The 15,223-nt window shown below is 40.6% G+C and overlaps 1 protein-coding gene across 2 annotated transcripts in view; it reads left to right on the top strand.

The window, feature by feature from the left end:
- Positions 1–13,106, top strand: part of snx29 (sorting nexin 29) — a 185,047-nt gene extending 171,941 nt beyond the window's left edge. For both annotated transcript variants that reach the window (XM_039788209.1, XM_039788208.1), the window contains exon 22: positions 11,772–13,106. In XM_039788209.1, the coding sequence (XP_039644143.1) occupies positions 11,772–11,898 (127 nt within the window). In that variant the 3' untranslated portion in view covers positions 11,899–13,106. The remainder of the gene's footprint in view (positions 1–11,771) is intronic.
- The last annotated feature ends 2,117 nt before the right edge of the window (positions 13,107–15,223 follow it).

Genomic DNA, 15,223 nt, shown 5'->3' with positions numbered 1-15,223 from the left:
GGCATACAGTATACAGTACTCTCTAATTTCTGCCCAGTGTTGTCATGATGTTTATTAGTTTAACAGGATGTTACTGTCTAATCTGGACTCCATAACTGCCTGCTCAGTTGGTAGGATCAAACCTGCGCTCGTCTGACATCTTTAGTGAAAGATGAAAGCCTGATTAGTCTGGTCATTAACTTGATGAAGGGGGCGGGAAGGAATGTGGAGAAGTTGCGGAGGTAAGCGAGAATACTGTTCGGCCCTAAGTAGAAACCACACGTTGCTTCATTATGTAACAACTGTGTCCTCTCCTAATTAAAAGAAGTCTCAAATAATAGCCAGCACAAACAAATAATGGCCTGTTGCTAATATAGCCTGCTTAAAAACATGGTAAATTTAGCATAATGTTTACTTCCACAGCCCTAATTCCTCTGTATAAAGGGCCATTAATTGTTTGGTTTGGATCTTTTGAAGTGGGGTTGTATGAGGTACTTCTCCATAGTCAGTGTATTATCTACAGCACATGGTGGTCGACACGTCCCCGGTTTGGAGAAACAGGCAGGAGTACTGACCCTAAACCTGTTTGAGTCATGATAACCCTGATAACCCAACTCTTTAAATTAACTCACCAGTCTCGAGTCTCTAGTATCATTAGCTCAGATCGGTTGAGTCCTACTACAATTCAATCTAAAATGATAACAGCGCCACACACAAACCTCTTGCAACATTAACTACTACTAACCATCTTAGCAGCCAAAAGCTTTATAATTTACAATTTCGTAAGCAACCACAACTCCACAAGTCAACTCAAGCGACTGAGTGAGCAGAGACACAGTCCGAGACACAACTTCCCGACCCGCAAACTCAGAGCCGGAAACATCGCAAGCTCGCAGACCACTCAAGAACTCACGAGCCCTCGACGACCCACGAGCTCCCGCGCGAATCAGCCAGCTACGTTGTCGTGAGTGGATCATTCTGTGGCAGACGAGCGAGTGAAGTTCACTCGGGCTCGGGGGTAAAGCAAATTAAACAACAAAAGCCATTCTTTCACTTCTGAAATAACATACAGTACAATGTTCTGCACGTAGCCTAGCTAGGCTTACTGTAGGTTTTGGTGTAAAACGTAGTATGTTAAAATGCAATTAGGTCGAGCAGACAGTCCGAAACATTGCAAGCTCGCTTCGCAGACAAATCACGAGTCCTCGATGCTCGCGCGAGTCAGTCAATTGCGCGAATCAGCCGGCTATGAGTGGATCTGTAGCAAACGAGCGAGTGAAGCCTTTCCTCGAGCTCAGGGTAAAGCAGATCAACAACAAAAGCCATTCTTTCACTTCTGAAACAACATAGGCTACAATGTTCTGCACGTAGCTCCAGGTAGCAACTCAAGCGTTTTCTTCAAGGTCAAATTACCGTTTGTTTTTTTAGTCTGGTGGCTCTGAAGAGAGCATAGATGGATATAATGACTGCAGGTTCCCGTCAGAAAGGGCTGTCTGACGGCAAAATAAAGCGTTGTAAATATTTTAAATATAGAGTACACTTAAACTGAGATAGATTATTTGAAGTGGCTAAAATATATTTAGCTGCTTCCCCCGTCCACAGCAGTACGTTGCTTAGCTTCCGTGCCGATACTCCTGCCTGCTTCTCCAAACTGGGGGTCGTGTCGACCGCTATCTACTATAAGTAATACACTGACTATGGATAAATACCTCATACAACCCCACTATAAAAAATCCAAACCATCCCTTCATTTCTTTAAAAATCAGATCTACTTCCTCAGATTATTACACTTTTATATGAACATTGCCAAATGAATCCACGCACATAAACAAGCAATATCTTTTATATGTTTAACAGTTGTTTATTTCACATCCTCTGTGTAATTGTCCTCTGGACCTCTACGATGCCACCAGACTGTGTTGCTTTGTAACACAATGGCATAGCCTATATTAGGGTGGAGAGACTCAAATGTGAGACAACAGATGTTGTGGAGTGAGAAAGATGAAGGGGATAGGGTGGGTGGAGAGAAAGAAAGCTGGAGAAGGAGACAGAGGAAAGAGAGAAAACGGGAAGACAGATGGGGGTTCAGTTAGCGATCAAAGGATAGATGGATCTTAAAACTCCTTAATGACGCTGCACTGACCTTAACGCATTATGCTATTTTCAGTGAAAATATTGCTGTTACAAAGCCATAAAAAAAGTTAGTACTTTCCTTTAATTATCAGCTTAAAAGTTGAGTTATTTGAAGACTGTTGTTACATGCCAATCATCTGGTTGGATTTTGTCAAAATGAGCTATTCAGATTGATGTGAGCTGTCCGAAAACGTACTTGGAAGGGTTCCCACTGCTTCGATAGAACTTAGCATTAGTTTGACAGGTAGGCAGTAACAGCAGATGTTGCTATTTGATCCCACTGATCTTTCACAGAGGAGATATAAAGGTAAAATTGGATGACATCTTGTTTTCAGAGGATCAAATAACTGCGCCCAGGAGGAATACTGATATCTACTGTAGAGTGTAGTACAGTGCCCTTTTACTTGCACAATACAATTAACACAGGATGAATTGTAATGACTTACACCCTTCACCATCAAGTCAGAATTTTAATGAGTCCAATACTTTGGTTTACGATACCAAATACCTGCAAAACTAAACGCTTTCCCATCAGCCTCAGTTGTACTTTGTGTTTAGAGCTTGTTTGTAAATGTTAGCATGCAAACTATGGAATATTATGTAATTCAAAAAGGTGTTCGAAATATATTTTAATAATTGGCCGTCATGTAGGCTAATGTTACCAACCAGCTAATTACACACAAGTGATACGTGGTACATGTTGGCTTGTTAACAATTAATAAGATCATATAGTATATAATAAATATATATAGTGAGTAGAAGCACTAGCGTTACCCCCATCCCTCCCAAGGACGTTACAAACAGAGACTGGTTAAATACCTTATGATAACGCTAAGATGGCTGGCTGGCTAGCGTTACAATAGCTACCTGACTAGGAAGGCAAATTATTAGAAAGATATTTCTAAGCATTTTGTTTGTTTAACTTTCCAAAAATGTTAATGCTACATCAGACACAGATTATGTATTTTCTTGACTAACTGGCGGCAGAGTTCTGAAAGATGTCAGTCAGGGTTGAGAATAGGGTTGGGTATCGTTTGGTTTTTTTTCGGTTCCGGTGCTAAATCGATACTTTTAAAACGGTTCCGGTGCCTAAACGGTGCCTGAATCTGTACTTTTCAATAAAGTAAAAAAAAAAATAAGAAAAAAAATAAGGGTAGTAAACAACAGTCAGTGACTTGTTTATTGCTAAGGACATGGTCAAAATTAAAGATTTAATAATAATGTAATAACTATAACAATAGTATAGTATATAACAATAGCACAGTGTTCAAGATTTCTGCGTGCAACGATTTTTTCCCCGGATGACCGCCTAAAAAAACCACGTATGAAAAATACGGACTCGGTGCGCAAAGGCCTTTAGTCTTGTTTTAATGATGTAACTGTAGGTCTTCACTGACCCACCTTTTTATTTAACATAGTGGTGGCATGTGCCTCAGCCTCCTCCGGCCACATGGCAAAGTGTCCCTGAGCAAGACCCCAAGAAGTTTGTTTTGTTTCCGAATGTAATTCATAAAAGTTACAGGCCTTGACAGCAGTGTTCATGTTTGCACCCACTGATGTGTACGGATGTCTTTGTGCCTCTCTCCACACTCACTTCTTTAGACTTGCATGCTGCAATTTTCCTCACAACACTTTGATGGTTTACTCAGAACACAGTACACACACTGTCTGCCTTATTGACCTGCTGCATCAGAGAAAAGTGTTGTAGACCTTTGTCTCACTGTCAAGAGCAGTTTTTCGAAAGAGGATGTAACCTTTTATTGTGGGGACCTGAGACAATTTATCTGTGCCTGCCTGTACGCATGCATGTTGGTTTTGCTTGAGGTGTGTGTGTGTGTGTGTGTGTGTTTGAAAGAAAATGTAGAGGTAAGAGTTTATTATTCAGATTACTATTGATCACATCCCCCTCAACCACCCCCCTGGTGAGCCTCTTGGACCTAAAACCCCCACTTTTGTTGGAATGTCTTTCCTCCACTGAGAATATGAGCACCCTCCCCTGCCTAGTCTATATATCGACAACGATTCATTGCCCGCGTCCGACAGAGCAGAAAAAGAACCCGACCCGAGCCTGACAGGCATTAAGATATTTATGTCCGAGCCCGACCCAAGCCCGACACAGTTAAAATCAAATTTGTTTCTCATACTAATGACACATGTACGTTTGTTTGTGTGGAAAGCCCGCTTATATTAACCAACTGTAGGAAGGCAGATGAGCGCATCAGCACAGAGCGCACGTTAACACAAGAGGCCCAATCATATAGCCGATTGAAATTAAATTAACATAGGCCTACCAAAAATGCTGTTAAAAAGCTAACAGAACAAAATCCCAAAAATTCACATAAGAGGTTCTGTAGACCTAGGTCTCTTAATGAAATTCAAATCAACACGAGTGTCCCCAGCGAAGTAAAATTAACGTTAACATAAAAGCAGCTTATTGAAATGAAAATCACTCTTACCATTGACGAAAGTCCCCCACCAAAAATGGCCCAAGCTAAGTTACATAATAAGTTGTTTTAATTTTAAAATGTTCAATGCCTTATATACCCCTCGGGTGCCGTCGGGCTCGGGTCGAGTATCCATCCTCTAGTGCACATGTTCCACCAAAACAAGACCTTCCTCCGCAGCGCTGTGGAGATAGGTCTGGCAATGCAAGACTATCCCCTGCCAGACTGTGACTATCGGCCTGGTTAGGAGACAGCTGGAGTGACTCTGCACCAAAGCAAGGCTGCAGCCCCTGATGGTTTCAGTCCCAGGGTTCTGAGGACCTGTGCCAGCCAGCTGTCTGCCATTGTGCGACACCTCTTCAACCTGAGCCTGTACCAGGAGAAAATAACAGTGCTGTGGAAGGTGACCTGCATGGTTCCAGTTCCCAAGAAGACGACTGTCTGACCTCTACGACTTTCGATCAGGTGCCCTCACATCTCATCTGATGAAGGTGCTGGAGAGGCTGGTCTTGGCCCACCTAGGGCCACGGGTAAAATCATCACTGGACCCTCTAAATTCCGCCTACATGTAGAAGCATCATCTGGGAGTGGAAGATGCTATCATCTTCCTGCGGGCTCACCCGCATCTGGACGGAACCGTTTGCACGGTGAGAATCACATTCATTGATTTCTCCAGTGCATTCAACAGCATCCAGCCACTGCTACTGAGGGAGAAGCTGCAAGCAATGAGGCACGGTAGACACATCCACCATCTCCTAGATTACAGACTACCTGACAGGCAGACCACAGATTGTCTGTCTGTCTGTCTGTCTGTCTGTCTCAAATGGTGGTCAGTAGTACAGGAGCTCTGAAAGGGAACTGTGCTGTCTCCATTCCTTTTCACCTTATACACTGCAGATTTTCAGTACAACTCTGGGCCATGCCACGTGCAGAAGTCTTCTGATGGCTCTGCAGTTGTTGGGTGTATAAGTGATGGATGGGCGGAAGAGTATAGAGCACTGATGAAGTGGGCTAGAAGAAATCATCTTCTGAACGTGGCCAAGACCAAAGAGATGGTGGTCGACTTCAGAAGTAAGAGGACGTCTTAACAACCTCTGTGTTTCCTGGGAGACGATATTGTACCTGTAGCACCTGGGTGTTGACAACAGCCTAAACTGGAAGAGCAATACCAAGACAATAAGACAGATAAGAAGGGGATGAGCTGACTCTTATTTCTTGAGGAAGCTAAGATCCTTCAACGTGTGCAGCAAATTGTTGGAAATCTTCCATCAGTCTATTGTGACCAGTGCCACAGTCCACTGTACTTTGCTTTAGTCTGCTGGGGAGCAGCATTGGAGCCGCGACACAGACAGACTCAATCATTTTATTTATATTAAGAAGGCTCGCTCCGTAATCGCAAACCAGACCCCTTTGAAGTTGTGGTGGAGAGCAGGACACTGGACAAACTTTTATCCATTATGGCTGATCCTGACCACCTTCTCCACCACCTACTGGACAGACAACAGAGCTCTTTCTCTAACCGACTGGGTCAGCTTCCCTGTCACGAGGACCGATGCAGGAAATCATTTCTGCCCAAAGCAACGCCTCTTTCCAACAGATGAACATCAAAACTATCATCTCTATTGTTTCTGTCTCAACCACTCCACTTTGTTTAATAAAATATATATATATATATATATATATATATATATATATATATATGTGTGTGTGTGTGTGTGTGTGTGTGTGTGTGTGTGTGTGTGTGTGTGTGTGTGTGTGTGTGTGTGTGTGTGTATATAACACATATTCTCCTACTCTACCTCATTACTTGTCTAATGTATATACTATGTTATCCTCTGTTTATATTTTATATTTTGGGGGTTGTATATTAATACTGTATTCTACTATTGTGTATTCTATAGATGTATATCTTATATTTATAGAGTATGCTAAGGTGTTTCTTGTATTCTTTATTGAGCTATTTTAATTTATTTAATTTGTTGTGTTTATTTTCTATTGATATATATTTTCACATGCAATGCCTGGATTACCTGCTGTACATCTATCTATCTATCTATCTATCTATCTATCTATCTATCTATCTATCTATCTATCTATCTATCTAACTAACTATCTATCTAACTAACTAACTAACTAACTAACTAACTAACTAACTAACTAACTAACTAACTAACTAACTAACTAACTAACTAACTAACTAACTAACTAACTATCTATCTATCTATCTATCTATCTATCTATCTATCTATCTTTCTTTGCTGTTAGACAATGAATTTCATGCATGTTTATGCGTGTGTACCCACTTACTCTAATTATGCACCTCTGCAGTTAAATTATTAATATTCCAACAGTGCCTGGAAAAGTTATTATCCTGCACAAGTCAATATCAGTCATGTCTGAGAGCCCGAGAAAAAACCTATACGCCTAATTAATTTAGCACATTTAGCTACTTTACCCAGTTTGATATGAATAAATGAGATTGCTGTGGTTTTGACTCTGCACGCTGCCCCCAATTTAGTACGATTTTTGCTGATACAACTCCCCACCGCATCACTGTTTGACCAACCTTGGTCAAGTTCAAATTGTGTGACTGCACTTGATTGGTGAGGTGGAGGCATGGGAATGAGGAGCCACTGATGAATGTACATTTAGTGCCAGAGAAAACTGAATGATGTTCACCATATTAACAAAGCTTAGGCTGCTCCCATATTATCTGGTCACACCATCCCCTGCATCTAGGGCTGGGCATTATATCAATATTATATCGACATCGATATATGAAGCTAGATATCGTCTTAAATTTTTAATATCGTAATATGACATAAGTATTGTCTTTTCCTGGTTTTAAAGGCTACATGACAGTAAAGTGATGTCATTTTCTGAACTTACCAGACTGTTTTAGCTGTTCTATTATTTACCTTTACCCACTTTGTCATTTTATCCACATTATTGATGATTATTTATCTAAACTCTCATTGTGTAAATATTTTGTGAAAGCACCAATAGCCAACCCTACAATATCGGCGCAATATCGACATCGATGTATTTGGTGTATAATATCGTGATATTTGATTTTCTCCATCTCGCCCAGCTCTACCTGCAGTTGTATAATCTTAATGGTTATGACATTTTGCAGCCATGCAGTTTTCATACTTAAGTTTGAATTTGTGTTTATAGACAGGGCACCCTGTTTTTTTAAAATGGGGAAGCAAACTTGGAAAGATATATAATTATCTGGGGGACCTCCTACATAATCTTGCATTTCTACACCACCTAACCTCTTGGAAGGTCATTACGTTAAAAAAAACCTGCACTAGTCTAGATTAATAATAATACAATTATTTTATATAGCCGCTTTAAAAGGTACTCAAAGGCACTAACCGTAACCGTAAATGCAGTAAAATAAACTACATACAACTACAACAATGAGAAAATTATAATCGCAGATTAGATACCAAATAATAAAATCAACAGGGCTAATGCAAAATTACCATGTTACAGTTCAAAGACTCTTTGATCGGGCTCCTTCGCAAATGTCCCATCACCACAGCTGAATCCTGTCCGATCAGCTAGTAAATGTTAGGTGGGCTGGCTGGCAAAATAAGCTAACATTGACTCGCAAATCGGTTCGGCATTTCGACACCAGTACAATCCTACTTTTACCTAATTTCAAGTTTGGCTGGAGCCAATGGGCCAAGCAGATTCATTGAACATACGCTAGCCAATCTTTTCCTGTGTTCTATTTTCTCTCCATGATCGTAGTTGTTAAGCTAAATGTCATGTTTCTTACCTTTGTAAACAGTCAGACTCCTGTGTGGATTGACAGCCAAAGCATGCTGTGGCTACAATAAACAGATATCTGTAGGCAACAGGACAAGATTTGAGTATTGGAAGCATTCTGGTTTCTGTTTGTAGTCCAAGTAGTATTGACCAATCACGTCTGAGCGGGCTTTGGTTGTACGCAGGGAAACAGTCCGTGTGGAGAGCAAAAGAGGAAGAATGCATTGGCCGAAATGTGATCTCGAAACCCTTCAACAATCGCTGGCTACACTGGAACCCCCCCGAAATATTGGCCCCAGAGGCTAAATCATCGTCAGACTAATAGCCGATGGGTTTCGAGATTGTGATGTGTGGCAAATTATCAATGACGAGTTGGACTGAACCAACATAAAGGGTGGTCCAAAAATCATTGATATAGGCTGCTTAAATATAATCACCTGATGCGGGGACTGTATGTTACATTTATTTTTAAAAAGACAAAAAGTTGGGTAGCAAAACGATAACTTTGCTCCCCCTAATTAAATAATGGGAATCCATTTGCCTCATTGCAGCAGTGCTGTAACTGTCTCTTCCATGTCTCAGCCAATTTTAACATGATAAGGGCCTCTCTTCCCTCTTACTGTGCTGCTTGTCTAGCCCCTGCTGCCTCACAAACAAGCATATGGTCCGCAGTGACATTTTTAGCCAATGCACCTCACCATGAGTGCATTTATTTTTAGCGTGTGTTGTCCGAGTGGGAATCAAACTTCAGGACCACCCTGATGTCCCAGATAACCTTAAACAGCTCTAGCTGCTGGGCTGCTTCATTAAAAGAGGCCAGTTGGACATCAACAGTTAAATGCCCTGTGCCTCTTCGATGATTTCAATGTTTATCGAAAATCCCTTTTTATTTTTTATTTTTAAAAGAAGCACTTGAACTCACCTCTCATGTTACCGAATTTCTGCTTCATCACAAGCAACAGGTGAGAGGTCAGTGTCTTGCCAATGCAATGCTTTAGAAGAATGCAACAAGAAAGCATTTAACTCCAGGCATTCAATCTCCCTGCTTTTCATTTCCTTCCTTCGACAAGTGCCTCTCATTCATCCTCATCGTTATTAGATAAGACTCAGGGATCAGGAGTTCACGTCATGTTGTGAAGACGGTCGTCAGGGTAACTAGTGCGATGACGTCATTAAGTGGCCAAGGTTATTTCCTCCTGAGTAATGGGCAGCCTTAACATCATCATAAGATCAGCAGTGACCGTAATTTGATTCTGTGTCATACAATACATACAATGTATTTCCTATGACTATACATGCAAAACATGTGTCATTTTGTGTGTGATGTTGACTGATTGCTACGTCGACTTAGCAAACAGTCAATAGTCCCTTTTATTTTTTATTTGTTGTTTATCTGAATAGGGACAGATAAAAAAAACATAGATTATTACATAAAGAACAATCCGATGCCTTTATCACAGTGTTTATAGCCATGGCTAATTGGCAACACCTGTCCCTAGAAGGGCTTTTAACAGTTAAAATAATAGAGTGACATTTTTACAGTGAATATAATAAAAGGTCCAGAAACCAGTTAACAGCAATACAAATAAGTGTAGTAAATAAACACATTCACTCAAACTCACACAGATGCACACCTCACATACACACAGCTATACATTTCATATGGCATGATCACACTGCTGCTGCTGTATGAACCATGCTTTTGATAGTTTTTTTTAAAGGTGGACAATTTAGTTAGAGTCTTTATATTTGTAGGAAGCCAGTTTCACAGATTGGCTCCTTTCACAGAAAAAACATTTTGGGCAAAGGAGGTTTTACAAAATGGAACTTTACAGTCTCCACATGCAGCAGCTCTTGTGGATCTGGAGGATTCCAGCCTGTTCACAAATTTACAAAGTGGCTCAGGTGCAAGTCCAGTCAAACATTTAAAAAACAACTTTATGTATCTAAGATTAACAAAATTAACAAAGTTTAAGATTTTATGTTTATTTAAAATGTAACCGTGATGGAATCGAATGGGCTTTTTATCTTTGCTTTGGATTTCTCCACATGCTGAACAAAACAGCTTGATAGCTCTCCAAAAGTGAAGCCAAAACATCTTGATCGCTCCTGGTGGCTGGCTACACTACAGGTACATTGCGCCCCCTCAATACATAACAAAAATCAAAGTACACGTTGAATACATTTTTCCCAAAGATTGGTTCAGTCATTTCAGGTAGTTCTGATCATGCTGAGGTTTGTTCAAATGTTTATTCTTCTGATAAGGTCTTTAATGCTATAAGAACGGGGTGAAACATCATGATTGACAGCTGTGATTGACTCGTGATTGGTCGAGCGGGTGTACGGGCGGGACTTTGATACTGCGGCTCCACCGCCTGATCACTACTGCACAGACTCTGGCTCCAAAATTACAAGATGGCAGCGTACGTATCCGGTAAGCGATATTATGGAACTCACAGCAGTTCTAGGCAAGACCCGCCCTTAAATAGCATATGCACGCTACGATTGGCCAGGTGTCCATGCTTGCGCGAGGGAACGGAACCTGATTTGTTCAGGTCCCAGTCCCTGACCAATCGGCTATCCTAACCTTATCTACTCGAGGTCGATGCCTAACCTTTAACAATCGGGTTGCTCCGTAGGGCGGGTATTGCTTAGAACTGCAGTTGGGATCCATAATAACGTATCCGGGAAATTTTGGCATTACTATTGTACAGTGGGAGGAAGTGGAGAAACGTTGTCCATCTTTATATACAGTCTATGATGCTGATTCTCTTGTGATGTTATAAGTGAAAATATACTGTTTCAAATTGTATCTAATAAGGAAGCTAAGCAGCCAAACATGGTTATGTTAGAATGAAATCTTAATTTGATCCTTCCAGTTGTCATAATACTAGGACTGACTTGTACTGCAATACAAGAGAACAATATAATTTATGTCAAAAGTAAAAAGTTCACAGAAGACAGCATTTTCAACCAACCCAGTTAAGTGGCTAATCAAGCTAACATTAGCTAGAAATGAGAAGCCTCCTTTTCCCTGAGAAATTACTAAGAATTTTGAGTGGTAAATCTGCCTCCATTATCATTGAATGCTGTGCGAGAATAAAAAAAGCTTGGCAGGCATAGTAACAGTACTTAAAGGGAGACGAACAGCCAATTAGATATATTTCCATTTAGCTACTCTCTATTCACACTTATTGTAGAATAATTGAGATTCAACTTATTTGGTTCACGAAAGCTTCTCCATTTGCTGTTTTGACTAATTTCGGGTTTTCCAAGAAAAAGTCCTCCGGCAGAAGGGAAATTATCCATTTCAGTCTCCAGATGCAGCATCAGTGGTTTGTTTGAATAATAAACTTGGTAACAAACTTCCGCCAGATGTTCATTTAAAGTCCATGGCTTTTTTTCTTCTCCTTCCTGCTGTTTTCTCTCATCCAGAGACACTCCCCAGGCCAACGACGGCGGAGCCAAGACGCCCCGGTCCAAAACTTCATCCCGCTTCCCCAGACTGGGCCGCAGCCGCAACCAGGAAGCCAGACCTGAACCCCAGAGTGGTGACCTTTAACCACCCCCTCCCCCCCGGAGCCTTTGAACTAATAATCTCTCCCTGTATAGGCTGAGGACGACGATGTTTTCTGTGTCCAGCCTGGACTTGTGACATACAGGCTCACAGTGTGAGGACATCGATGGCGTTTAACAGACCTTCAAAGCCTTACAGATAAAAGGCCTTCGTCGAGGAGGGGAGATGGACGCGTTCACATCGCAGGACTCTCGAGGAGATATGTAAATGTTTCTGTGGATCGCCTGGCTGAGTCGAGGATAAATGACTCCCCAGAGGCTGCCTATCGATGGATCCAATCATACAGTACCTTTTACCTCACTGAGAGACACAAAGACTCTCTGTAAACTGCACATGAACTAGCCTGGACTCCTCTCTCTAATCTCAAACACAATGAGATGATGGAGACATTTTTTCTTCTCTTAGTCTGCTCAGTTTTGTAGTGAAGGTGTATAATGGTCACAGTGCCTACAGTGTTTTGTACCTGCTTTCCTGCTCTGGGTAGGTAGGGAAGGGTGTGCAGAAAGGTAATGAAAGTATACCTTTGGGAAATGTTTTTCAGCTAATGTGTCAGCATTATAGTGCCATTACATTTTAGTCGATGATTCACTCTCTCTGGAGTGGACCATTAGGCAATGGGCATTCCTTTTTCCTACTTTTGTTATCTTCTTCTTCTTCGTCTTATTATTATGGCTATAACTGACAACCTGCAAAAAGTGTAACATATCTAAAGGCTGCCAGGGATGCAATAATTATCAAAAACATCTTTTAAATTCCAAATAATAATCATATTAATGGATTAGGGTTAAGCACTGCTGATAAAACCAAACTCTCTTTGGGACTATGAAAATGATATTGGTGGGGAGTTGAATCTTGTATTTGACTTTTTGAAACCCACCGCGTTATTCATATTTTCTCTGGACTCCTCTTATTGACTTGGGGGGAAAAAACTGCAACTGCAACCAACACTCCTTCCCCTATTACTAAAAGAAGCAAAGTAGAAAGAATTAAAACCTTATATATAAGGTTTAAATTAACAACACAACAAAAATTCCAGACCAAGAGATACTAAATAAAATGTTAAACTGGAATTATAATATAGGCCAAAATGATATGAAACTGCAGACTAAAGTGTGGGGCTGCACAATTAATCGCAACTGTATCGAAATTGCAACATGGACTAGTGCAATATCCAAATCGCAGGGGGGGGGGGCGCAATATTTGTTAATGTCAAAATATGTGTCAAACCATTCTGAATGAAGTATTGTGGTGCTGCCGAGACGTCCCGGCCTACAAATCCTATCCTACAGACTAAAGAAAAAAATCTTTGTTTGGTACAGATCCTCGCAAAAATCACAGTATAATAATTTTAATTTATTTCACTGTTAATCATTTTCTATTGAAAACGAGAATAATGATACAAAAACAATCGTTCCCTCCAATATCGTGAATCATATCGCAATCGCAATATCTGTCAAAAAATAATCGCAATTAGATATTTTCCTCATATCGTGCAGCCCTACTAAAGTGACAGCGGAAAATGAAAGTTGGTAGAGGAAACATTAAATCGCCAGTATCAATAAAGATCCACATGGTTCTGTGTTTGACATATTGGTCCTCTTAGCTAGCTGACTGGGATGGGAAAAAATGAAGCCCTAAAACAGTAACAGAAGGCATGTTGTCCCTGCATACGGGGAAGCGCACCTTTAAGAACCACTTTGTACACCATCACTTTTTTTTTCCCCCACCCCTCGCCCTCTAATAATTTTTGGACAGTCCCTTATTGAGAAAGTCCATAAATAAGCATAAATTCTTGCGGTTTCATCTCACAAGTATCTTTCCTCGTATCCACGCGTCTAAGATCAGTTTCAAACACCTGCTGTGATGTGTGCGATACATTTTTGTCAAATATTTTTGAGCAGATAGGAAGGGAAACACTATTTTACCATTACAACAGAAGGGTAAGCTGTGTTTCTGTAGGTTTACCCTCAACCCCACTGTACCTACAGTTATACTATACAACTCCACTATATAACATACTTAATTAGGGTCTTCATCAAAGGTTGGGCTGGCCATACTGAAAAATCCAATGTCTAAAGATTGTTTAACTAATGTGTCTTAGCAGGATTTAATGCAGCGTTATGTTGCAAATAAATGTTTTAACGAGGACTAAACACTTGAAGAAAAGCTGCTTGTTAGAGCGCAAGGAAAGGCTGAGCATCAAGTGTGTGTGTGTACAACTGAAGCTCATGCATATGTATGGGTTACCCAAGAGTAGTCCGAGACTATGTTCAAACGAGTGATTGTGTTAGAAGGGTGTCGGAAAACTTGAATCAAAGGGTCGGCTCGCAGAATGGTAAACACTGTTCATCGTCTATGAGGGGAGGTGAACAAACAAGGCTTGTGGGTTTTAATTAAGTTGTTATTCTCATACAAAAGTGACCCTCACAAGTATTCATCTACTGGTAAACACTGCGCAATGTTGTTAGGAAACTCTCACAGGCATGCCGTCAAATGAAGGTTTATTTTTATTTATTTATATCAGACTTCCCTGAGACCTTTTACAGAGAGATTCTGTTGTCAACAATATTGTGAGCTGGCCAATAAAAAAGAAGAAAAGAAAAATAAGACATAATGTAAAAACCTTTTAAAGAAATTATTTCACACGCTGACATTCTTTTTTTCCCCTCAATCCGACAAAAGGCACTGCTGCTGTTGCATCCCTTCAAGAACATGCAATGTAACTTAAACATGGATTACTGAAATTCTTTTTTATTAAAGACTATTCTCTGCTGTGAATTGGGGATATTTTAAATGTAGCGCGCTGCCTTATATGCATTTGAAAACTCGGCCCACAGCATCATGCTGTATGTGACAATGTTGTTTTTCAGCGGTACAGAATAGTCTCTTTATTATAACAAGTAGCCTTTTCATAGACATCGCTTTTAGTCTCTGGGACCACTGGTGGCTCTTAACTTCTCTGCATAAATATCCATATTGTATGCGTGGTAATGCACAGCAGGTATACACAGGATCATTCACAGAAAGCTGTACTACCGATTTAGCATTGCACTCCTATAACCCTGTCACACTCACAATGCAGCAGATATATCTTTTTTTTTTTATTTCATGCATTTCTTCTTCCCTGCCAAAGGAACATCACCCACACTACAATTCAAGTATCAAATGTTTTGTCGGAGATTTGGGTGTGTTATGCTAGTAGCGGCTAATGTAGCCTCTAGCTGCTGGCCTTTGAGCAGCGATAAAATGCGGGCTAGAGGTCTCTTAGCTCACTTTTTTCTAACTGCACACCTCCAGAGGTTTTTTCATT

This window comes from Perca fluviatilis, chromosome 21 (assembly GCF_010015445.1).
Source record: "Perca fluviatilis chromosome 21, GENO_Pfluv_1.0, whole genome shotgun sequence".
Classification (NCBI taxonomy): domain Eukaryota; kingdom Metazoa; phylum Chordata; class Actinopteri; order Perciformes; family Percidae; genus Perca; species Perca fluviatilis.
This window is presented reverse-complemented; position numbering and strand designations above follow the sequence as displayed.